This window comes from Mirounga leonina, unplaced genomic scaffold, assembly GCF_011800145.1.
Source record: "Mirounga leonina isolate KUSES-001 unplaced genomic scaffold, KU_Mleo_1.0 Mir_101664, whole genome shotgun sequence".
Taxonomy (NCBI): Eukaryota; Metazoa; Chordata; class Mammalia; order Carnivora; family Phocidae; genus Mirounga; species Mirounga leonina.
In genome coordinates, this window is record NW_023270175.1 from 11,833,876 (window position 1) to 11,860,292 (window position 26,417).

Consider the following 26,417-nt stretch of genomic DNA (forward strand, 5'->3'; position numbering starts at 1 on the left):
AGGGTTCAGCCCTTCATACAAGCATGAACAACAAAAATCCGAATGCTACCATTATACGCTATCTTGATTTAATGACTTTATGCATGTTAAGTACTTACACAGAGTCTTGTAGATGGCAAGTACTCGATAAATGTTAGCTATTATTGTTACTGATACTATGACAAACAGTATAGCCTCCCCCAAACCTAAAATATTAGAGTAAACAAACATGAGTTTTCCAACCAATAATAGAGAAACATATTATGGAAATTACTTTTTATCTTTTGCAATATATAATATATAAATATATATACTTTTATTATTAAATATTTCTGTATCGGGTAGATTAGAGAGGTTTTTGTTTTTGTTTTTTTGAAGTGGGTTAATTCTTGCCCCTACCGTGAAGTCTATATAATGGGCGAATAGTCGCTTTTGGTGAACATGAATATTAAGAATCCAGCCCACAGACCACTGAGGTGACTATGAGGGATTAAGAGGGGTCGATGGACTACACTTTATAACTCAGTAGTGCTGAAATGGAAAACAGAGCTAAATCCACCCCCCTACACACACACATAACTATTTAGACTTTCAGATGTGTTTCTAAGAAAACAAACTTAATCTTAGAGAAATCTGTTACTCACCACAGCGAAGACAAAGTCAAGATACTTGATGTTGCTGCAGTTCAGCCTAAGCAGGGCAGTCTGAGGCTGACAGCTCCCGGTGAAGTCAGTCGTATTGGGGTTGATGTTAATAACCGAAACAACCTGTAGGGGAAGAAGAGAGAGAAAGGTACAGCTTAACCATACGCATCCACAGCAAAAACCTTATACTCTAATGAGCAACTTCAGTGGAGAACAAAAAATCCTTTTGTCTGCATACTTAAGGTTATGGTGTCTTACTTTCAAACAAAGTTGGCCCAGGCCCTCAAGCTATGACTCAGACAACTTAAAAAAAAGAAAGAAAAAGAAAAGAAAAACAAAAGGGAAGCTTCCTCTGTAATGAGCCAAATGAAAAGACACATTTTGGGCACCTGGGTGGCTCAGTCGTGAAGCGTCTGCCTTCAGCTCAGGTCATGATCCCAGGGTCCTGGGATCGAGCCCTACATCGGGCTCCCTGCTCCGTGGGGAGCCTGCTTCTCCCTCTCCCACTCCCCCTGCTTGTGTTCCCTCTCTCGCTGTGTCTCTCTCTGTGTCAAATAAATAAATAAAATTTTTTAAAAAAAAAAGAAAAGACACATTTTATGGAGCACAAGAGCCATCTGTCTGGCTTATTGAAGTCGCAAGACTCTGGAAGTGGGATCTGCCCGTCAGCACGCCCCCTGGAGGCTCAGTGGAACACTGCAACCACAAGTGCCACCCCGGACTGGAGCCCTGAGCGCATTGGAGTCATTGCGGGGAAACAGCGGCACTTTGCCAAACATCAACCTACACTGCACTTCAGATACAAATGTGAAGGAGTTATATTTTAAACGGACTGAAATAAAAATCACCTGTGTGTACTCTGATCTACTGATGGTAAAGAGAATCTAAACCCCAGGGCGCCTGGGTGGCTCAGTGGTTAAGCGTCTGCCTTCGGCTCAGGTCATGATCCCAGGGTCCTGGGATTGAGTCCCGCATCGGGCTCCCTGCTGGGCAGGAGGCCTGCTTCTCCCTCTCTCACTCCCTCTGCTTGTGTTACTGCTCTTGCTATCTCTCTCTCTGTCAAGTAAATAAAAATAAAATTAAAAAAAAAAAAAGAATCTAAACCCCAAAGAGTCCCTGAAACGGCTAGGTTTCCTGATGGCCAAGACAACCCCTTGACAGGGACATTAACTCTTCCTGGTTACAGTAACTCCAAATTTATCAGACCTCAACAAGTCAACATCAAATCTCCATTTAAAAGGGGCACCCGGGTGGCCACTCGGTCGGTGAAACGTCTGGTCTGCCTTCTCCCTTCGGCTCAGGTCATGATCATGATCCCGGGGGTGCCGGGATCGAGCTCCATGTCAGCTCCCTGCTCAGCGGGGAGCCTGCTTCTCCCTCTGCCTCTTCCCCTGCTCGTGCTCTTTCTCTCTCTCAAATAAATATTTAAAAATCTTTAAAACAGGGCCGCCTGGGTGGCTCAGTGGTTAAGCGTCTGCCTTCGGCTCAGGTCATGGTCCCAGGGTCCTGGGATTGAGCCCCGCATCAGGCTCCCTGCTCTGCGGGGAGCCTGCTTCTCCCTCTCCCACTCCCCCTGCTTGTGTTCCCTCTCTCGCTGTCAAATAAATAAATAAAATCTTCAAAAAAAAAATCTTTAAACCAGAACCAGGCTAGCAACACTACTCTTGGGCCAGAGGTAGGATACACCATATTTGAAAGGAGATACGAGAAGAACGTATCAATAAAAACAGAGAACTATACCTTATCGTGAGTGAAATTCAGCTGCAGCCCCATGGTAGCCAGAAGACAAGTACCATTGCTATTATTAACCGAGTAGGATCCCACCTCTGGTTTTTCCTTTGGAGTGGGTGTTGTAGTAGGTGATGGTGCAGTGGTGGGGACGATGGGCACCACAGTGGTTAAAGTTTTATCTTTTTCACACAGAAACTCTAAAGAAACAAAGGACAAAATAAATTCAAGTGGCCTTTTTCTTAATTCATAAGGCCAGGAAAGAACAAAATATTTCTCACAATAGAAGTCCAAAGGGTTATATTAGGGGAATCAGGCAGAGGTTCCCAAACTGCTGCTTCGGATGCCGACAATCTCTAAGAGTTATGACACACCAGACACATACAAACGCTTTATCTACTTCATACTTTATCTACCACACACTCATCTTTTTAGACCCCAAAGTCCCTTTATTCCCAAAGAATGTCACCTGCCTCTGATATGAAAATGAGAGATTTAAGTTTGAAAACATTTCACTCCTGCCCTCTTCTTTCCCACATACAACCACTAGAAGGAAGGACAGTGTTAACCAGGAAAACGTTCAGAAATCATTAAAGGGTTTAAATACAAATGAACCTTTTATTTGTATCATTATTTGTATCACCCCTTCGACAAATCAGAGGCATTTCAACCTCTTCTTAGGAAGTGCTGGTAGGTTTTCAGAGCTGGTGAATGAGAAATTATGACATTTCCATAAAGTCATATATAAGTTACAAAAGCAGTTTATAAAATTCAAGATTCGAACACAAAAATCTCATTCCTAAGCTAAAGAGCTGATGATCAAGCTATTTGAGGATTTGTTCAAACAAAGATTAGGTTTGATCAGCTGAAAACACTATAGGTCGGGCATTTGTAAAAAGCCATCTGTACAACGTGTACATCATCAACTTGAAATTGCAAGTTCCACAAGAACAAGAATTGTGGTTATTTACAAAAACTTTATAGTCCAGTGTAAGCTACGAACAAGGCTTAGTATAGAAATGCTTCCAGATAACAACGTCAATGAAAGCCAGCTGGCATACTCTAATCTTAAATTAGGATCCAAGTATGTATACTTGAGGAACTCACCTTTTGTGCTCACTGTGCCATTCTGGACAAAAGCCTGTACATGAACATCCCAATAGGACTGGACGACACCATTCTTCTCTAAAGTTGATAAACTATTGCATCTGAAGATGTTGTTCAAGGGAATTCTGAATCCCACAGCGTCACGGACGGTCAAAATTCCTATAAAACAAGATTAACACTAGCTGTTCCCAAGAAGGTAGTTCTCAAAGTGATCACATAAATTTATCTATAGACTTTCTTCTCCTTCTGCCTGCCTGCCTCACCCCATCCTCAGGTGACAGAGGACATGGCACGTTCAAGAAATGACAAATTCACTGGGGCTGAAACACAGGGAGTAAGAGGAAAGACATGATGGGGGTTAGGAGGGAAAGACGAGTCGCAAGTGGCCACGCGTTGATGGAAACTGGAGGAGGGCAGGTTAGGTTTTATTCTGTTAGCAGTGGAAGGTTAGCTTCAGTTTTTAAAGCTGGAAATAAATAACACACACATAGTTTATTCTAAGGGAGATGGCAAAATTGTAGGGGCTAGGCAGGGGAAAAAACTTTTAAGGGAAGTCATTTAAGAGGGAAAGCAGTTAGAAGGCTATTGTTCTGGCTGAGGTAAAAGGTGAGGAGGTTGCCTAAATTAAGATGGTGAGAGGCAGTCGAAAGAGAGCAAAGAGACCAAACTGAAAACACAGCTAAGGTACGATCAACAGGGCTTTGTAACCAAAGAAGGAAGAAAGATGGATTCATCAAGGACTTTAGAGTAAATCCTTATTTTTGTGCTACTATCCCAAAGTATAAAATGAGCCTTTGGAACCTCTTCCTGGATAACATTTCAAGACTATTCCATTTTAGGAAATCTTCAGAATGTGAAAGGAGTAAGTTACAGTCAGTCTGTATGGAGTTTTTATTATAATGCCTACGGTGAAACCTCAAAAAGACTATGATCACAATTATCCACCCAAATGGCTTAGTTTCTTTTGGAGAAGCAGCAAGGAAGGAAGGGATACAAGGTCCTTAATAGGGGCTGCCTTCGGAGTCTCTCCATCATGTAGCAAGGCAGCCAATTAATGCTGTCTTGGCACCCCCTAATGGCCAAAGGAAAAAAAAAAAATTTAAGCCAAGAACCAGAACATTTTTCCCCAAAACGGTTTCTCACTGTTGACATAAGTGAATAGGTATTTGAACTGTCTTATACAGAGAGACCTCAAAAACAATCTATAGACATACTGGAGCTCTACTATGAAATGATAATTTTTTAAACTATATTATTTATGAATGTGTACAGATTAGCCAAATATAAACACACCGATAGGAAGGCTCCACCCCAAATTCCTAAGAGTGGCTGCCTCTTGCGTGGCAGAAAGGGAAGCTCTGGGGAGTGAGTACAGAGGAAACCTCAAATGTATCTGTAAGGTTTTATTTATTTTTTTTAAAGATTTTATTTATTTATTTGACAGAGAGAGACAGCGAGAGAGGGAACACAAGCAGGGGGAGTGGGAGAGGGAGAAGCAGGCTTCCCGCTGAGCAGGGAGCCCGATGCGGGGCTCGATCCCAGGATCCCGGGATCATGACCTGAGCCGAAGACAGATGCTTAACGACTGAGCCACCCAGGCGCCCCTATTTCTTTAAATAAATAAAAAGATGAGGCAAATATGAAAAAAAAAATGGCATTTATAAATCCCGGGTAACGGATACATGTAGGTCTATTATATTATTCTCTGGACTTTTCTGTATTTTAATCATGCAAAAAAACTTTTAAAAGAAAATAGCAGCTTTCAAAGTTACTTCGATTAGCAGATGCCTAAAAATAAAACACTAAATTATTTCAAAAACAACAGTCCATTTAAAGAAGCCATTTTAAATTCCCAATAGTTTCAAATATCTTCTTACATAGACGCTAGTAATAAAAAAAACTGCATCGGCCCCTCGTTTAAAATAAAAAGGAGGAGAGTGAGATGTTAATGTTAGAGTCCATAGCTTTTCCATTCAGATCTGTCAGATTTGTCCTTTTATCCGCCACCCCCTTGGTCTAGGCACGCGCTGCATCATCCCTTGGTTACTCTAACAGCCTCTTAAAGCTGCCATATCTCTGCCTGCAGTCTCCTCACTTCCCAATTAATCCCGCAGAACATTCTTTATTAACTACTGTCTCTGCTTTTGTTATGTCATTCTCCTGCTTAAAAACCTAAAATGGTTCCCCAGTGTCTACCCCATCAAGCTAAATGCCTTTCCTTGGCTTCCAAGGCCCCCTATCATTTAGACCCGCTGCACCCAGCGCACTTGATTTTCCTTCTGCTACACACACGGCCTCTATTTTCATCAGGCAGCTCTCCAGCTTCCGCTGCACATACTATGCTTCCCCCTGCTGGAAATCCTCTGCTCAAGCTCTCCGCCTGACTCAAGCTCCATTAGCCACTCCACTATTCAGCTCAGGTCCCTCCCGACACCAAGATTTCTCACTCCTCCAACGCCCGCTGACCTCTCCTTTCTCTCTGCTCCCAAGCAGACCACTGGTGAGGACACACTCAGACCGGCACTCGCAGAGGGGCTCGGGAAGTATATGCCATCCGCAACGTTTACTCTGTACCCTGAGAGAGAGGGTCGACAGGCGTCCCCCCCCAAACAAAACCCCGGAACAACAACAACAAATCACACTGATCTCAAGCGCTTTCTACTTTTGCCATCTAACTTGGAAAAACAATTTTGCTTTGTCTCCCCAACTTGTTCTAGAACTCCTTGAAGGTGAGGGGCAAATCGTAGACTAGTTCTAAAGGACAATGCAGGGCACAAAGCTAAATATATCAAGTAAACCAGTAACAGTCTCGCTTTGGTCATCCTCTCAAACGAAGAGATTAGGAAAGAGAAAACTAGGATTGATTTCCAAGTCTCCATCCGTGTTACCTCCCAAGTTTTGCATGAGCTAATTCATCTCTGGGTCCCGAAAATAGGATCTTTTGATATCCATACCTCCAAATTAGTCATTCATCCCCAGGGCTTGCAACCGAAGCCCATCTGCCTGTGTTTCTGGGGTCGGAAAGAAATACTATCTGTGAAAAATGCTAAGCTACTTATAGACACCATGTTAACCCAAACCTCAATAGAAGGGAAAGAAAGGAGAATTATAGCCCTGACAAAATTGAAATCTCCACTGTCCATGCCTTCAAAATATTTAGTACAAAAAAAAAAAAAATCTAGTATGCATTTCGGTTCTAAGAGTGACAAGAACGCCTTATTGCCAATGCTTTTCCAAGTTCGTTTTGACCTGAAATTGTCTCAAAATAGCAACAAATGTTGACTTCAGTCATTTTGCCTTTAATTAATCATTTACTTTCCAGTCCAAATCCTATCTAAATGGTAAAAAGATCTGAAGATGAAGCATTTCTGCCCATCTCAGGTTACTGAACTTGTGCAGATTTAAAATAGCTATCGGTAAAGGATTTTCTCATTCATTCAGCATTTGCTGACTACCCACTATTGAATGAAATAAAAAATAATAGTGAAGGCATGAACTCTGTAAGCTTAACAGACTTGAGTTCAAACACCAGCTCACCCACTGACGAGCTGTGTGACCTCCGGGGAAGTCATTTATTTCATCAAGCCTCATTCCCTTTACCTATAAAGCTGGGATAATATCTACTTCCCAGGCTTGCTGTTATGGACTGAGGTGCAGCTAGTCACACACTTAGGGTACTCCGTGGTACAAAGTAAAACACTCAAACAATGACTGCAAATACCATCACCGTGTCGAACACTGCCATACGTGGGGTGGCGGGGATACAAAGACATGAACTTTCTGTTCTAGTTAGGAAGACAGACATGCATGCAGATGATTTCTTACATTATTTACATTTATATTATTAATATAAAGCAAGAGAGGGGTGCCTGGGTGGTGCAGTCGGTTAAGAGTCCCACTCCTGGTTTCAGCTCACGTCGTGATCTCAGGGTCATGAGATCGAGCCCCGCGTGGGAGCGGGGAGTCCACTTGGGTTTCTCTCACTCTCCCTCTGCCCCTCCCCCCTGCGTACGTGCGAGCGCGCTCTCTCTCTCTCTCTTTCAAATAAATAAATAAAATCTTTAAAAAAAAAAGAGCAAGAGAACATAACAGAAATCTAATTTGTAAGCTTACCTTTATCTTTAGCATCAGGAAATGTCGTATTATCGCTAATGTTGTAGGAAAACGAGATGCCGTCAATTGAGTAAGTAGACTCCTTCTTCGTAAAATTCACAGTCCAGGAAAAACCAGATCCAAACTGCACTGCTATTTTGGCATTGTTCTGGACATCCCCACAAATGCTTCCATTATATGTTGCAGTGCTAAAGTTTGAAATGGTTACAGTTTTCTAAAAGAAAAAGAAGTTCGGGGGTAAGGAGCTAACAGGCAGTAATGAGCACCAAGCATTTGCAGAGGATGTGCCAATTCAGTCTCTGTCACCCCCACTCCCCCATGGCCAGGTTGCCCTTGGCCTGGCCCGTTGTGTAAACCAGTCTCAGATTCTTCACCTACATACCAGTCCTCTGGACAAATTCATGTATGTCGAAAAGGAAAAGGAAAATGGGCCTGAACTTCTATTCTTGATTTAAAAAAAAAAAAAATCAGGTTATAAGGAGGCAGGACCTTAACTAAAAGAAAATAAGAAGGCAAAAGGATTGAGAGAATACCCCCCCCAAGGAGATTTTAACAGCAAACTATTAAAAATGGGAAAGCTTTGATGTGTACATGTTAAAGCATTACAGATGTAGTCAGACCTAAACGCCACAGTCTTCGGATCGTTTGCCCTTAATCAACTGCAAGAAGAACTCCAAAGAACCCATGAAATAAAATATTCCTTCCAACACTAAACAGAATACCTTCAAGTATGTATGTTTTTGGAAACCCACAGAATTTAAGTGTTAAGTCAGTTAACATATGAAATCTTATTTACATAAATGTATACAAAGGATAAAGGGTAGGACTGAGTTCCTACTGTAAAACTCAAGGAAAAAGAAAAGCACTTACGTAAGTTTTGTTTGTGGTCTCATATTGTATTGTGAAATTCATCTGCCATTTTGCATAAAGGCAAGTGGCTTTTTCTGAGTCTGTCACATTAAGTTCCAAGGCGTAAGATGAGACCGCTCCTAGATTAGAAAGAGTAAGACTGTAAAACTGTACCACGAAAACGTATCTGAAATAAAAAGCTCTACCCACCACTGAAATTCAACCAGCTCTAAAATGCAACAAAATACTTTGAAAATATATGGTATCTTGGTGATGGTTTTTCTTTGTATTTTTAGCGGAATCCTATTGATAAAGTTAGCATCACCCCTTCCAGAAGGAATGGGTTACTTGACCTAGGATGCTTAGGTAAGGGCACAGATCGGTGACATTTACCTTTTGCCTCCTAATAGCCATATCCACATTCATCTGTGCCTTGCTAGTTTTGCGTGTCAGGACTTTTGTTTTTAAGGTAAATGAGCTTACGGGAAGCTTGGGAGGGGTGTTAAACGGTCTCTCTCATTTGCAACAAGGATGGAACTAGAGGGTATTATGTGAAGTAATGTAAGTCAGAGAAAGACAAATACCATATGATCTCACTCATATGTGGAATTTAAGAAACAAAACAGATGAACATAGGGGAAGGGAAGGAAAAATAAAATAAGATGAAATCAGAGAGGGAGACAAACCATAAGAGACTCTTCACTGTAGGAAACAAACTGAGGGTTGCTGGAGGGGAGGGGGGTGGGGGGATGGAGTAACTGGGTGATGGGCATGAAGGAGGGCACATGATGGAATGAGCACTGGGTGTGATATGCAACTGATGAATCACTAAATTCTACCCCTGAAACTAATAATACACACTATGTGTTAATTAATTGATTTTAAATAAAAAAACAAAAACAACAACAAAAAACCCTGTCTCCTTCAAACCAGCTGGTGGAACTTTCTCTGTCCAAATAATGGTAGATCGGATGTTCTATGGTCTTGTTGCTTTCAATCCTGTCACAAGCTATGTGACCCATGACACACGGATGTCTTGGCAAACTATTTTATTCTGATATTAAAGTGTGGGAGAGCTCTTTGTAAGCATGTGTACCATGTGACCAAAAGAACAGAGTTTCAAAGGTTGTTAGGTCTAAAAGCAAAAAGTTAATTTTTTATAAATGTAACATTCATCACTTTGGTTTCTTTTAAAATCCAATCGATTAGGAAGGCTGATGAATCTTCTGACATGGACTCAAAGTCACTTCCTACGTTCTGAACCTGCTACCTCTTTAGGCAGAGAAACCTTACAGGGACAGAAAAGCCTTGGGACTTTTGAGCTAACTTGGCTCTGATCTACACAGGGACATCACCTTTTAAACTGAAGAGCCCAAGGACTCAAAATACTATGTGCCAGCAAACACACCAGCAGTATAAATGCCTGACAACCATTTAAGGGTTTTCTTCACTGTCTCACACATTACCCAAGGGGTGAGCTGTTTCCTGTTAAGACAGATGCGTTTCTTTTAATGATACCTGAGCAACCCAGCGTCATCTACAAGCAGGGACATGCTATAGGCTGTGCAGCATGAAGTCCTAAGAGGAATACCAAGAAGGCGTGCCTCAGCAACAGCTTTCAAGCTGTGCACAGAAGCCGATCGTCGTGATGCTACAGAGACCAGGGGCCTCACAAGCCTGAAGGTTCTGCTAAAGCTTGTGGTTACTGAGTACCTAAATGTACTGGTTAAGGCCTGAAAAGACCTCGTGAGGCCTAAGTAGATTTCACAGCTGTCCTTTTCTAAGTACAATAAATATGGAATGGAGGAGCTTGCCATCCCTGACCCAAGGCTACCTACCCTGTAGTGGTGCCGGGAACTCTGTCTCCTAATGTTTCCAATCGACTGGAGGCCTGCTTTTCATACGCTGTCTCTCTGGTCTCATTTAAAGTCCCTAGCTTTAACATAACTTCCTTGTATTCAAGAGCTTCAAAACGGCTGGAAATCACCAAGAAAAGCCTCACACTGGTTAATCACTTACTTCCCAAAGATACTGAAGTAACAGAAAAAAAATGGCAGAAGATGGTAACAGCCCTGACGTGCCCACGTGGGAGACCTCAAGCGTCAGGAAGCGGAAGGCACAAGTTGTGGTTCAAATTTACCAGTACAGCCAATTCAAGGCAGTTTAGCTGCCGACCTGAAAAGGAGAACTGAGAAATGCCCTGAGGGCTCCGGCCCTTTCTGTTCTGGTGCCTTCGCCACCTTTCTCCCAGGGAGAGCTATTCTTTTCGCAGAGCTTCCCCGCTTCCTTCCTCTCGACCTCTCCCAACTGCACCGGAAACCACTTTCACTCCATCGCTATCAACCTCACACTCAACTATTCTAAAACGAAAATTCACTCTAAACTGGTCCCCTTCTCGGCCTCTCTAGCTCTCAAGGAGAGGTGGGACCCAGGACAGTCACTCAGGCTCACAAGTTTGGGAATCAGCTTCTACTTCATTCCCTTTGCGAAGTCCTACTGGGTTTCTTTTTTTCCCCCTTCAAATCTCTCTTAAATCCAATCTTGGCCTTTTATTTCTATTCCCAATCCACCGTCCCACCCCTCAATTACTACAGACGCCTCCTAGCTGTCCCTCAGAAATGCTCCCTGTTTAACGGTCCTTAAATACCTCTTCCTCTCTGGACCTAGCTCCAAAACTCCCATATTAAATTTAAGTTCCTCCACCTGACTTTCAAAGTAATCCTTAATCTCATCCCACCTTCTTCCTTCAGCTTCTCTCAAACCATTTTCCCAGAGCACACCCTTTAATCCGGTTAAACTTGTTCCACTGGACCCAAATGCCATGCTCTATACTCAATTTCTACCCCTAGGCTTCACCTGTCCCTACCAATTGAAATTCACGGTTTTTCCACTGACCTCAGTGTTCACCTTGGGAAGGATCTCCCTCTCTGTTTGGCTGCTGCCCCCAAATCTGAACCACCACCCCCCCCCCCACCCCCCCACACCCGCCCCGCCGACTCTGCCTCTTCCTAATAATTTCTGGCCCCTCACCACCCACTGTAAAAGCTGAAAACGTCAGACACCTGCTGTCCCGGCCTCCCTGGCAGCAGGGATGGGCACCTGTGCTCGGCTCCGCTGGACACAGGCATCCACCCCAGATCTCAGATGGGAGGGCAGCGGAATGGAGCGGCGCACGGAAGCTGCTACAGCAGGCAGGGTCAAGGTCCCAGCAACAAGGCCGGCCACGCTGGTGGCAGTGGCCCAGAGCGGGCGGACAGCAGCGTCACGCTTGGCGCTGTTAGTGCGGCTCAGGGGCGTGATTTGGGAAACTCAGCCAGGCTTCGAGATACACAGCCAGGAGCTCTGGTAATTCTGAGTTACCGGATACACATTTTTTCATAAACATACAGAAGAGTGCACACTGTAACACACGAAAGGGAAAAGCGCACGTAACGTGAAGCAGACAGCTGAGTCCACCTGCGTCAAGAAACAGAACATTCCAAGTGCCCCTGAAGCCCCACTGTTCCCCCTTCCAGGTACCTTTTTCCCCTCCCAAGGGCAACCCCTATCCTGACTTCTAACTATACAGATTAATTTTGCCTGATTTTCAACTTGATGCTTACAATCGATCAGATTTTATTTCTGGTGCTTACAATTAAGAACCTGGACTGGGGGGCACCTGGGTGGCTCAGTTGGTTGGGCATCTGCCTTCAGCTTGGGTCATGATCCCAGGGTCCTGGGATCAAGCCCCACGTCGGGCTCCCTGCTCAGTGGAGAGCCTACTTCTCCCTCTCCCTCTGCCTGCCACTCTGCCTACTTATGCTCTCTGTCAAGTAAACAAATAAAATCATTAAAAAAAAAAAAGAACCTGGACTGATAAGCTACCCATTTCTCAACAGCCAAGTATCTCTACCAAGGTCTCCTTAACTGTAAAAGCCTCGAGGAGCTGTCATACATGGCCCATACCCCTACCTTTCTGTATATTTTATACTATCCTGAATTATTCAGTTATTTTATGCGTGTAAATCCTGACTCCTATATTGTCACAAGCTCTAAGACAGCAGTTTTCAACTGTTAACTTCACAACAAACTGATGTGTCATGGTAAATTATAGTATACAGCAGGTAATTTGTTAACTAATAAAAAAAGGACCTGAGTCTGTGAATGAATGATATATATGGATTCAAGATTCCCCGTTGATAATGTCTCTGCCACTCATTTGAATTCCAATATTCTCCCTTACCAACAGATGATCTAATCTATGCTGCAGCCCCTAGGAGTGTGCCTCTTATATGAACGTCATCCATCACGGGTGCCATGGTTGGGGAGATCATGTCTATTACTTTCCCTCCATCTCCTATCATTCCTAATAGTGTGGAATACATATTAGTTTCTCAATAACTCCTGATTGATCATATCAAGGTAAAAATACCCTGCAATAAGGACCTGAAATATAGTTTAATTACAAAAAGGCCAGTGTTTTATCTCTTCCAAATCATGAACCTAACCTATCTGGCTTCTAGATAATCCCTCAATCCCCAAGTCAGTTTTTGCCTCAATAAATTTTGACATGAATTTCAAGCTAGGAATAATGTATTTTCCATAAGGCAAGTTGACAGCTGAAACATTTACACTTTGCTAAAAAAGTCCCCGGCAAACCATTTCCATCCTTATTGCTGTATTTGATTTTAGCATAGCTAAACCATTTTTGTTTGAAAGTCTTTATGACATTAAAAAAAAAAACCCACAGCTGTGTCAACTATACTCAAATTTAAAAAAATCATTAAATTTAGTTAAATAATGTTTTTCAAGAGAAACCCCACACAGCTGAATATATCCTAGAGTGTGTAATTATAGAGCTGAGAGTTTATTCTCCAAAGAAAAAGGCATGCCTCAAAATCAACTTTTTCAAATTTAAATATCCTCTCAATCTTATTTCCAAAAAGTTCATTTACAGGTTCTTTTAGAACTCACAGCTTATTTCGCCAAGCATGACATGCCGCAAAAAGTGGCTAGGTTTTTACAAGTCTATCTGACCCGAAGCGTAGTAGAAAAAATACACATTTGCAGGGGCGCCCGGGTGGCTCAGTCGTTAAGCGTCTGCCTTCGGCTCAGGTCATGATCCCAGGGTCCTGGGATCGAGCCCCGCATCGGGCTCCCTGCTCGGGCCTGCTTCTCCCTCTCCCACTTCCCCTGCTTCTGTTCCCTCTCTCTCTCTGTCAAATAAATAAATAAAATCTTTAAATATATATAGATATACATTTGCAAACAAAAGGGGATGGGGGAGGAACATAATAGCAGTGGTAAAACAAAAACAATGATCTAAGAGGCAATATAATGAGGCGATTAAGAGCCCCATCCCTGGCACTGAAAAGCTAGAATTCAAATCAAGTCAGTCCAATTTACTGGCTGTGAGACTCTAGGCAAGTTATCCTCGCTAAGAATTGCAGTACTTCTCCAACAGGTTCTTCGAAAGCCTGCAAGCTCTTCAGAGCTAAGAGAAATTTGCCAAGCAAGTTGGATATTCCAGCTTACAAGTTTCCCTTCTAGTAACTAGAGCACCTAAAGGAATCCTTCCCAAACTGTAATTCTATGTTTACTTTCATCATATTAAGTTATGAACTCCTGAACTCAAACTCATCAGTTCAGAATGATGCTGGGCAAAGGGTCTTAAAACAACAACAACAACAACACGACATGGGCATACAGTACCTATTTATTCTTTCTTTGCTGTTCATAGGTTTAATAAATCAGATTAACTGCTCCTCATTTATTAAGTCCTCATTTATGCTTCCTAATATAGGTACAACCACCCAGTCAGTTGCTGATGCTCTCAATTTCTGGTAAATCTCTTTTAAAAAGAAAAGTAATAAAATGATTTTAAGCTACAAAATAATTTAACATCAGGCAATGGGTAAGGAAGTGAGCTTCAACACTATTCAACTAATGGAAAACGCTTATTGCTGAGTGAGTGGTGTTTGGCAGACCTCCAGAATTCTTTTGCAATGCACAGCAAGATAACAACGAGCACTCATAAAGTACACTTTTGGATCTGAGGCGATCTCTGATCACTTTAATACGAAATTATGATCAGAATGCTTTTGTCACTACAGGAGGAAGAGCAGACTTCCTGCACCAAGGATCACTTAAGTCAGTGACAGTGCTATGAAATCATTGTCAATCGCAAATTCCACTCAAGGATATGGAAGAAAGCCGCACTCCTGGGAAATATTTTAATATCTATAATCCTATCAGATGTGATAACCAATGACTAATGGACAAATAATAAGCCTGTCCTTTCAACTATCTCTACTATAGCTAAAAATAATTTTAGGGCGCCTGGGTGGCTCAGTTGGTTAAGCGACTGCCTTCGGCTCAGGTCATGATCCTGGAGTCCCGGGATCGAGTCCCACATCGGGCTCCTTGCTCAGCGAGGAGTCTGCTTCTTCCTCTGACCCTCCCCACCTCATGCTTTCTCTCTCTCTCAATAAATAAATAAAATCTTTAAAAAAAATAATAATAAAAATAATTTTAGCAGAACCTTGAAATCAAAGTTATCAGCTTAACAAATGTGGTTAAGGTTACAGAGAGATCTCCTGCTTACTTTCTCTCTTTCAGATCACCTCCAAAGGGAGGGAGATTGGTTCTCTGTGAAAACCTTATTCTCCTTCCCACCGAGGCCTTCCTAGTTCTCCATGTTAACCCTGCCTACCATGGAGGTGTATCTGAAGGGGTAGCATTATGATATGGGATCATACATCAGTAAAATGGTTTATAATTATCTGCGCTGCTTAGCACTGATCTTGAAGTTCTCAATACAAAGACACAAAAACCACCTCTTGCGAAACATAATTTAAGGTTCACGGAAGAAAAAGGAGACCAAGTTGGTCTAATTTACAGTCATATCCCCAGTGCCCACCAATGAATACCCTCAACAAAAATCTCAGGGTTAACCATGTACCAGGTGCTGTGCTAAGTAGGCAATGAGAAATAACAGTGCCTAAGATAGTCTTGGCTCTCAGAGACTAATGCCTTAGGGGAGATCTGACTGGCAATGGGATTTTTTTTTAAGATTTTATTTATTTGACAGAGAGAGACACAGCGAGAGAGGGAACACAAGCAGGGGGAGTGGGAGAGGGAGAGGCAGGCTTCCTGGCTGAGCAGGGAGCCCGATGCGGGGCTCAATCCCAGGACCCTGGGATCATGACCTGAGCCAAAGGCAGATGCTTAACAACTGAGCTACCCAGGCGCCCCTGGCAATGGGATTTTTAAAAAGAGTGGAAAATAGGCTAGCCTAATAAGCTAAGAGTTTGCGAACGACAAGATTTACCCCTATTCCTCCAGATGGTCACCTGGCTGGCCTCCCTGCAACACTCAGGTCTCCGCTCACCGGGTAATCGATAGATAACCATTTGTGGGAGGGGTCCTCCTACCAGTGAAGCACACTCAGGATATTTATATGAGGTTTCTCCAACCCAGAAAAGCACCAAGAAGTCAAACTAGTTGTAAAAATCAATAACCACAGAAGAATTCTGAAATCTATGATGTCACAAAGAAAAACACTTAGGCAACGATGCTAGGAAATGATTTTTAGCCACTACTCTCTTTATAATGCATCTGTATAGCTTTTCTTCAGAAAACTCAGAGCTTTTCTTCAGAAAGCTCTCTAGTCAGTTATAATTCATTCAAATAAAGAGCATAACTTAATCTCTGTGAAAAGGACCAATAATAATACATAACCCCTAAGAACTCTCCTCTATACTTGCTGTAAAGCAGCTATTTTTAAAAAGTTCCCGCGGAGCCAGAATAGTTATAAAGTTACAAAGTGAAACTGGCACAGCTTGAGCACTCAAGCTAATGAGACTATAAATTCAGGACAGATCCCCCTGCAATGGTACCCCGGAAGAGCACAAGATTCACAGCAGCTCCTTTACAAATATTTACGGAGTTCTTAAAAACCTTATTCCTGGTATCCACTGTGATGTATGCAAAACCCACCAAGCAACTCAAGACGGGCTCAGGTCTTAAGAGAGAAAGCCACATGAAAGCGAGTCTGAGCTCCACCCTGAACCAGCAGCTGCCAGAAAAAGCAGCTGTATCGAAGAGATGATTTCTGTCTTATCCTGATATCGCCTGAAAAATCTAATCTAGGTACATTATGAACTTTTACTCCTCCAAATCCTGTTCTAAACCTGGAAGTAGAGGAAAGCGACCTTGGAAATCTTCCAAGAAGATGAATCTAGTTAGTCCCGATCAATAAATTTAGGCAAACTAGCAGATGAGCTGACGGGTTCTTTTATGTGCTTCTTTTTGCCTGTTTATTTTCTGCAATGAGCAAGCATTGCTTTTGTAAAAACAAAACAAAAAAGCTTTCATTAAAAAAAAAAAATCTAATGACACGAAAGCCAACAAGCAGGACAGCTATTATTTTTTTTTCACTTTCTCTAAACAATAACCGTGTTGTGTTTGTGCAGATTCAATTGGCAGTGAACTACTGATTAACAGATGCCTCAGTCAGATGTGTTCTAGCCACTGATAAGGTGCTTTTCGTTGTAAACAATCCTCTCCTAGGGTCACCGGCTCCTCAGTAAATGCTTCACAGCAGTGTTAGAGCTTCGAATTGTGTTTGAGCAAAGGCTCCACGGCCCCCTTCCAGAAGGGCTATGGAGGCGTCTCCTGCCCTATGTGGGTAGCTGCACTAGTTCGGGGAGTCCAAAACGTTTGGTATCAGGACCCCTTACTCTCTTACCCACTGAGGACCTCAAAGAGCTTTGGTTTACGTGCGTTCTATCTATTGGTATTTGCCATGCTCGAAATTAAAAATGAGAAGTGAATAAAACACAACATCAGGGCCATCAGAGTGGTGATGTCATCACACAGGGTGAAGCCTCTGGAAAACTCCACTGTACGCTGGAGTGAGTGTGTGAGTGAAAAAGACAAATAACTTCTTGGTATTCTTTTAGAAATACGTTTTATCTGACAGGCACCCCCTCAAAAAGATCCTTGAGAATCACTAAATCAGATCAAGAACCCTTCCAGCGCTATCACTCTGGAGCAAGACTGCTCAACCTCAGCACTACTGACATTTTGAGGTGGATAATTCTTTGGGGGGGGGCACTATGCTGTGTACTGTAGGATGTTCAGCAGAATCCCCAGCCTCTACCCCCTGGATGCCAAACGCAATCCCCTGTTGCGACAACCAAAATGTCTCCAGATATTGCCAAATGTCCCTGTTTGAGAATCCACTATTTTAGGGTGCTGATTTTATGCTACCAAAATGTGAATTACAGCATGGGCACCTCTCACTGACTTCTCAGACCCCTATTATCTTTATCTACTTGCCACTCCCATCTGGGTCTGTTCCTTCTGGGTTTTTTTATTTGGTCACAAACAGCAAGTGGGTGGATAGCAACAAGCACAGGATGAATGAGGTCAGGAAGAGACCTTCTGGTCAAAGTTCACCTTTCAGGCATTACAGCCCTCGGGGACCCAGTGATCTTTGGGGGAGGGGGGTATAACACAGTCAGCCAACATTCATCCAGCCATTCTTATGACTTGTTAACAACCAAGTCTTTGACAAGTTACCTTTCTCCTCCAAAAATGAAGTAAAGGGCCAGCTGTGCCACTGAGAAGGAGCTTCTGAAGGCAGAGAGGCAGCGTACACGACTCAGACCACCACCCCCAAAACCTCACATCCGGGAGGCCCTCCCAACCGAAATAATTGGAGATTGTTTTCAAGTCCTTTTTAAGTTGTTGTTGTTTTAAATCTGGATCAGGCCGGGAGGAAGTAGCAAAACTAATAGAAAACAGACATCCTAGGATGCCTGGGTGGCTCAGTTGGTTCAGCGACTGCCTTCGGCTCAGGTCATGATCCTGGAGTCACTGGATCGAGCCCCGCATTGGGCTCCCTGCTCAGCGGGGAGTCTGCTTCTCCCTCTGACCCTCCCCCCTCTCATGTGCTCTCTCTCTCTCAAATAAATAAAATCTTAAAAAAAAAAAAGAAAAACTGACATCAACACCTCCAAGTCAGATCTTCACTCCCCACCAAAGTTCCCCCTCTTCCCTTTAGTCTCCAGAGGTTAGGTCCGAGTTTTCTCGCCTGGAAATTGCCCCGGGCCACCTTAGGTCCCTACCCCTCAAAACTCCAACTACCAAACTCAAATCCAGCATCATTCCTCATCTCTTTACTCACCCTTCCTCCAGGACCTCAAATTCCCACCCACAAACCGCCCCCCCAGCCCCCTCGCTGTCCCCCAGACTCTACCGTCATATCTGCCCCTACCCCCCCACCCTTCCCCCAAGCTTCTTCACGCAGGCGACAGTCTCTTCCCTCCCCAATTTTCGCTCTCATCCCATAATTTTCCACCATCTTCAAAACTCTTCCCTGATCCTAAGAAACCAGGACCCCGTCTCTGCCACCCCAGAATCGCACGTAGGTCCCTCCTACACTCACTCCTCAGTATCTTCCCCAAGTTACTCTTCCTACCCAGATCGGCTCCACTCCTCACTCTTCCCCACCTACTCCCTCGGCGGCCCCCCGCGCTTACTTGCCCCTTCTCACTCTCACGGGCCCTTCCTCCCCGCCATCCCTCGGTCAGGCCTTCTCTAGGTCGCGGCTCGCCTCCCTGGGCAAGCGCCGCCGCCCAGTGTCAGCCGCTCAGCCTCTCAACCCTCCCCCCCTTCCCCCGGACCAGTCTTTCAGGTTGTGGCCTTTGAACTGGGCTCCCCGGGCCCAGGCTGCGGGACAGAGCAGGAGGGCCCAACAACTCACCCAGGACAAGGCAGAGCACAACGAGCCCCGAGCCCGGAACCGGGGAGAGGCGGAAGCACACCATGATTCCGCAAAGCCGGAGGCGGCGGCGGCTGGTCGGGGTGGAGGTGGCAGCGGCGGTGGCAATGGCAGCAGCAACACCAGCGAAAAGGCTGCGGGGAACCGGGCCAGGAGGACCGCAGACCACCGAACACAGCCCCGCAAACGCCAGGACTCGGCGCTTCAGCGCGGGTCATAAGACTAGGGGCGGGGCTCGTTCTTGCCTTTAGCCAATCTCCGCGCTTGAAAGCGGCGAGAGGGGTGGTGATGTAGGAGCCGGTGGGCGGGGCGACCATGCCCTGGCTTTTTGGTTCACAATCAGTCTTATGCGCCTGAGAGCCCTGTGCGGACGGCTTTTTCTAAGGCTTAAAAGAGAGGATTAACTTTCCGGGGTGTAGGTAGTAGAGTTCATTTCAGTTCCAACTCCTTGAGGAGGAAGAGAATAATTTTGTTGAATTAAAAAGGTTGCTAAGCATCACAACGTAATATATGTAAAAATAATACACAGTTGTTCTAGGAACACTGTTGTTACCCCTGAGGTTCATGTGATTGATTAAATGGATAAGAGAGCTAGGGGGTAATACGGTGCCGCGGATCGCCAGAGCAAGACGTGGCCTTGAAGTTCGCCTAGTTACAACACCCTGTTTTTCGGACGGAGGAATTGAACTCAGAAAGAGGAAGAATCTTCTTTAAATACAGAAAGAAAGAAAATAGGAAAGAGAAAAATAAAATAGGAAGATAAAGGGGAAAAAATAAAGCTCATCCATATTCCCACTACCCAGAGAGAGATGGTTATCTAGCTCTCTTTCCAGTTGCTTTTCCTATGCATATCCACATGTGAATATTCTTTAATGAATTCATAGTAAACATCCTATTTGGTATACTTAACAATTGAACAGATGAAACCTAAAATAGTCAACAAAGGAAAGCATTCAAAAACTATTAAAAAAATCTCAAGTTGGGATAAAGCACTAATTCTCAAATGTTAGTGTCGGAAAGAATCATCTAGGGAGTTTTAATATCATACAGACTCCTATACCTCATTCGCAGAGATTCTGAAACAGTAGGTCTCTGGCTGCCCTTGGAGTCTGCATTTTGAACAAACACCCCAGGTGATTCCGATTTCTGTGGTTCCCCGACTACAATTTGAGAAACATTAAAAAATAGAGCTCCAAAAGCGTCTAATCCAGGAGATCTTAATCAGGTGTCAATGGATGAACTTGCCGGGGGTGGGCGAGGGTGGAGGGGACCGTCTGTGAATCTCCAGAAATTACTTGCAACACTCATGTATGCGTATTTTTCACGGGGAGAGGGGCTATAGCTTTTACCTGTTCTGAAATGGGACCTGTGAGTCCTCACTCTACAACCACCCCTGCTCAAAAATTAGGAGTCATTGGTATATCCTGTCATGTGCTTTAATATGATTAATTCCTGAAAGTGAGAACACTTATTCATGACTTCTTCATGGGTGCAACTGAGTCATGAGCAGCTGACTTGCTCTAGGAGGAACTAATATACGCTACAGTATTAGACAATGCTTTTAGCAAAAGAAGGTCATTTGACTGTCCTACCACCAATAGGACTTGAAAGGAGCCATGTCCTGGAGAATCCTTGATTGAGTTGAGTCCTTACAAGTTTCCCCACCCATCCTTACTGATGGACTCTGTCCCTTCTCCCTCAACTGTAAATCACCTAACTATAATGTTCAGTGAAACCCTAAGTTCTAGAAGAAGACGAAAAAGAGCATAGTGGAAAGAACATTGGATGGGCAGTCAGAATAGTTAGATACCATTTATTGGCAGCGTGACCTTGGGCAAGTCACTTCATCTCTTTTAGTACATGTGCTGCCGAAGCAAGTCACTTCATCTCTTTAACTTCTGTATTTTTATCCATAAAATAAAAGGAGACCAGAGCAGTTTCTCAATCCTGGCTGCACTGGAATAACTGGTGGGACCTTAAAACTAGCATTGCCCCTTGGTCCCAGCCCTTGAGATTCTGATTCAGCTGGTAGGGAGTGGGGCCTGGGCATTGTGTTTTCCCCTAAACTCCCCAAGGCAATGTTAACGGGCCAGCGATGATCTCTAAGGTGGTCCCAGCTAAGATTCTATAAGAATAAATGTTCATTTATTGAAAATATAAGGAAACAGTGTCACAATTAGTGAAATGTCCAGCTTAATAAATTGTTGCCCTTAACTTTCTGCAGGTATCATCAAATTAAAAAATGGAAGACAGTGAGATATAAACAGCCTGGTAAGCTAAATCTCCCCATCACAACCTTTTCCCCTGACCAAAAACAAACACTGGCTCCCTGACTGGGACAGGAACCTCAGGAGACAGAACAATGTTTTTGAAGCGGTAAGTAAATGGTGGGTGTGTTGTTAGAATGAATCGATTAAACATTCTCAATCTTTGTTTGGTCTGAGCTTCCATACTCACCGCCCTTTCGTGAGAACCAGTCCCTTTTGCAGGCGGTGTCCCATGACCCCAGCACAGTCAAAGGAGCTTAGCGCAAGCTCTTCTGTTTTGGAGGCAGATGTGTCCGTCTGGGACCAGCGTCCATGTTTGAGAAATTCTGTGGGATCCCCTCCCCTCTGAGCTTCACATCCGGTGTCTTGTTGGTTGCTGCGGCCGCATCCAGAGTGCTTTTAAGGGCACCTCCTCTCTCCTACCTCCCCAGTGTGCAGAAATCCTCAGCACACCCCCTCCCCACCCTCTACCCCCATAGGTAGTTTATGACTCTTTTTTTTAAGTTTTTATTTATTTATTCATTTAAGCAAGCTTTACATCCAATGGGGGGCTCGAACTCACGACCCTGAAATCAAGAGCCGCACGCTCGACCGAGCCAGCCAGGCGGCCCTGTTTATGACTCTTTAAAAAAAATTTTTGGGGCGCCTGGGTGGCTCAGTGGGTTAAGCGACTGCCTTTGGCTCAGGTCATGATCCTGGAGTCCCGGGATCGAGTCCCGCATCGGGCTCCCTGCTCGGCAGGGAGTCTGCTTCTCCCTCTGACCCTCCTCCCTCTCATACTCTCTGTCTCTCATTCTCTCTCTCTCAAAATAAATAAATAAAAAATCTTTAAAAATAAATAAATAAAATAAATTTAAAAAATTTTTTTTATTTTTAAGTAATCTCTACACCCAATGTGGGGCTCGAACCCACAACTCCGAGATCAAGTTAGCTCCACTAACTGAGCCAGCCAGGGGCCCCTGTGACTCTTTTGAGCAGCTTTGCGAGCTCATGACTTTTTGGCCAGGGAGCGGGAAATCCCTGGCAAACACATCCCTAAATGTGAACACTCTGAACGGCGTGAGAAATAATGGTCCTATCAGATTTGGTAAATGAAAGACAATGAAATGTGTGGGTCAGAGGGGGGAAATGGACATAAAGATACAGAGATTTAGAATGAGAAAGTGATAAATGTTTATGAAACGTAAGGGGTACAGTTGATGGTATTGTAATCATGTTGTACTATGACAGATGGTAGCTACGTTCATGGTGGCTGTAGCATAACATATAGATTTGTCCAGTTGCTATGTTGTACACCGGAAACCAATGTAAATTGTGTGGCAACTATACCTCAATTTAAAAAAAGAAAAGTTTTGGGGCGCCTGGGTGGCTCAGTTGGTTGAGTGTCTGCCTTTGGCTCAGGTCATGATCCTGGGATCGAGCCCCGGATTGGGCTCCCTGCTCAGTGGGGGGAACCTGCTTCTCCCTCTCCTCCCCGCTCGTGCTCTCTCTCCCTATCTCTGTCTCTTTCAAATAAATAAATACAATCTTTTTTAAAAAATTAAAAAATAGGGGCGCCTGGGTGGCTCAGTTGTTAAGCGTCTGCCTTCAGCTCAGGTCATGATCCTGGGGTCCTGGGATCGAGCCCCTCGTTGGGCTCCCTGCTCTGTGGGAAGCCTGCTTCTCCCTCTCCCTCTCCCACTCCCCCTGCTTGTGTTCCCTTTCTGGCTCTCTCTCTCTGTCAAATAAATAAAATCTTTAAAAAAAATTAAAAAATAAATAAAAAGAAAAGTTTTCCTGAAAAAAATTTATGAAATGAATGAATGAGTGGCCGTGAGGTATCAATGTCATCTAACTGCCGTCCTATGGTGGTTTTATTTGCATTCTCGCTCTGCCATCTTTCTTTTCCCTATTCCTCCTCCTTTAAGTTTCTCCTCCACTCCCTTTTCCGTTTTCACGCTAGCGTGTCCCCTTTTCTGGATCATGCCTCCAAACTGTGACAATACGGTCCTCAGTCGACCCCAACAGAGAGATCACAGTGGACTCAAGAGGCTGCCAACCTTTGAGCTAGAGCTCTCTGGGTGAATGGAGACATGCTGTTTTGAGTTCTTAGTTTCCTCTAGCGGGATTCTTCTCGACCACCCCCAAAAGATATGGTTTAACCTGTTAAAACGAAATGGTTTGAGCACGCCTCAAAATAACCAAAAGAACTTTTTAAAACCCAGATTACTCAGCCCCATTATGGAGTTTGAGCAGGTCTGGGGTGAGGCACAAGAATCCCCTTTTCTAGCAGCTTCCCAGATGATCCTGATGCTGCTGTTCTGGAAACCATACTCTGAGTAATGAGGTCCCAAACTCTCATCTGTGGCTACCTGTCCTCTGGGGAGTGGAATTAAGGGGTGGGGAGGGGTGCAGAAAGGACTTTGATTAACTTCTGCAGTATTTAAATTTTTAAGAGCAATTGGATTGTTTTTGCAATAATGATTTTAAATTAATGATTTTAAATTAGTCCTCAGAGTAATAACTGTTAACACTATTTTTTAATACTCTCAGGAAAAAATTATGCCTGTACCTGCGTATGTATTTATATTCTTTTTCTAATTAGACAAATATGAGCATGCTCTACACATCGCTTACTGACTTGCTTTTCTCACTTGTGGCATATCTTGAAGGTATTTCTTTTTTTTTTTTTAAAGGTTTTATTTATTTGACAGAGAGAAAGACAGCCAGAGAGGGAACACAAGCAGGGGGAGTGGGAGAGGGAGAAGCAGGCTTCCTGCCGAGCAGGGAGCCCAATGTGGGTCTCGATCCCAAGACCCTGGGATCATGACCTGAGCCGAAGGCAGACGCTTAACGACTGAGCCACCCAGGTGCCCCTTGAAGATATTTCTTAAAAGCCATATAGCTTTACTTCATCCTTTCAAATGGCTGCTTAATATTTAATTGTGTAGCTATATCATAATTCGTAAAAACACAAATATGCTTAAACCACTCCTTTCAAACAAATCCCTAGCTCTGTCTGCAGCACCACCTTGTGGTTCCCGTAGGAATTGCATCACAGAACAGCATCGGTGTAAGGGAATTTTAAAAAACCATTTAGACTGAAGTCGGTGGTTTGAAAATTGGACGCTTAGCACAAGATAAACATTGCTGGCGTGGCCAGAGCAAAGTGGGGTCCAGAAGTTGTGAGGCTGAAATGGGTTTTTGGAACCCATTCAGCCATCAGATTATCATGCAACCTTCGGAAAATCACTTCATGCTTTGTGCATCTGATATCCCTCTCCACGCCCAAATGAAGACTCTCCCCTGTTCCCCCCTCCCCAAGCCCGACTTGGAGGAGACAGGAGCGTAGTCAGCTGACGGCAAGAAGTTGCTTCTTAGAAGAGGGGGAAGTTAAAACACTAGTTCTTCTCCGGGGCGTATCGCTTTAGTCTCTTAGAGAGGCGCCCCACAGCCTAGTAGGGAAGAGCCCAAGCTCGGGCCTCGAACTGCCTCTATTTGATTCCCGTTTCTTCCACTCCCTAATTGTGTGACTTCTGGGCCTCAGTTTCCTCATCCGTAAAATGGAGGTGATAACAGTAGTATCTATCACGTAGGATTATTGTAGGGATTAAGTGAGGTACGTGGAAAGTGCTCACATATAGAAAGAAACTAACAAATATTTCCAATGCTGTGATCAGTCGTGGTCATTATAGTGTTCCCTTTGCTCTCTGTCAGCGTGTCACAGACCTAAGGAAGTTCTCATTGGTGCTCACTGATTAAGGGAGGGCCGTTGCTAACCTTTAAATTCTAAAATTCCTTCTATATTAATGTAATATATTGCCAGCGAAGAATATTTGTAAAACACTGCGAAGCACAAAGAAAAAAATTTTAAAGCCCGTAGTCCTCCTTCTGCCTAGAATTTTCCTTCTCTTTCCACCTCCTCCAACAGCAGGCTGGCTTCTGCTGCTCCAGGTGACATGATTTTCTCAGAAGAAACCTTCTTTAACCAGCCAAGGCTGAATTAGGGGGGTTTCACCAACAGGCTCCCCCCAATACCCTGGACTTCCCTCATCATGGCATTCATCACACTGTAATTGTCTATTCACTGGCCCAGACCCGAGAGTAGCCTGTGAGCTTCCTTAGGGCAGAGGACGTGGCCTTTTTTTTTTTTTTTTTTACCAATCTCTTCTCATAGTAAGTGCTCGGTAAATGTATATTGGATTAATGAATGAATAACAGATCTAAGAATAGGATCTGGCTTTTGGAGACTATATGACCTAAGTGCTGAGCTGGAGGAATGGTCTCCCAAGCAGAATATTTCCCCAGTTTTTTCCATCTGAGTCACATCAGGGAAAGTGGCAGGCTATATGCCTTCTTTCCACTAGACCAACCAGCTGACCGTTGACAAACGTCTGCCTTCCACCTCTACCACTTTCTCCTCGTCTCTTCGTCTCTCTCTCTCTCTTTCTGAGTTTCATTCTCTCTCTCTCTCTCTCTCTCACACACACACACGTGCATGCTGGCCTTACTTATACCTCCCCCATGATCCCCACATTCTCTTTCAACACAACAGATTATGCGGGAGACTGATTCCAGGACAGTACGACCCACAAACTGTGAAATAATGTTCCATTTCCCTTCCTTTGCAGTAGGGGTTTGGAGGAGAGGGTTCACCTTCAGAAATCCTTAACCCCACCTGGTGACAGTATTCATGATGAGGATAACCTGACTCGGCAGGTACAACTGAGAAGGCCGCAGCCAACTCTTTGGCACAAGATGGCGGCCCCTTGTTGCAGACCCTTGATTTGAAGCGATGGACATGTTCAAATCAGAAGAGCCCTTGTCCGCTTCAACCTCTCCATTTTGCCCAGGGAGCTCAACTTACTTGCCCAAGTGGGCAGCCAAACGGGGACTAGAACTCTCATCTCTGTACTTCTTGTCTAGTGCTCTATTCTTGGTTAGCTCCAAGCCTGGGCTCTAAAAGGCCCCACTCATCGAAGT

General features: G+C 44.0%; 1 protein-coding gene across 2 annotated transcripts in view; it reads right to left on the minus strand.

Annotated features, from left to right (window-relative positions):
• The window catches only part of LAMP2 (lysosomal associated membrane protein 2), a 35,910-nt gene extending 16,502 nt beyond the window's left edge, over positions 1-19,408 (minus strand). For both annotated transcript variants that reach the window (XM_035008084.1, XM_035008078.1), the window contains exons 1-6: positions 19,171-19,408; positions 8,442-8,560; positions 7,572-7,785; positions 3,459-3,617; positions 2,364-2,551; positions 624-746 (exon numbers count right to left, since the gene is read on the minus strand). In XM_035008084.1, coding sequence (XP_034863975.1) covers positions 624-746; positions 2,364-2,551; positions 3,459-3,617; positions 7,572-7,785; positions 8,442-8,560; positions 19,171-19,234 — 867 coding nt within the window. In that variant the 5' untranslated portion in view covers positions 19,235-19,408. The remainder of the gene's footprint in view (positions 1-623; positions 747-2,363; positions 2,552-3,458; positions 3,618-7,571; positions 7,786-8,441; positions 8,561-19,170) is intronic.
• Between the last annotated feature and the right edge of the window lie 7,009 nt (positions 19,409-26,417).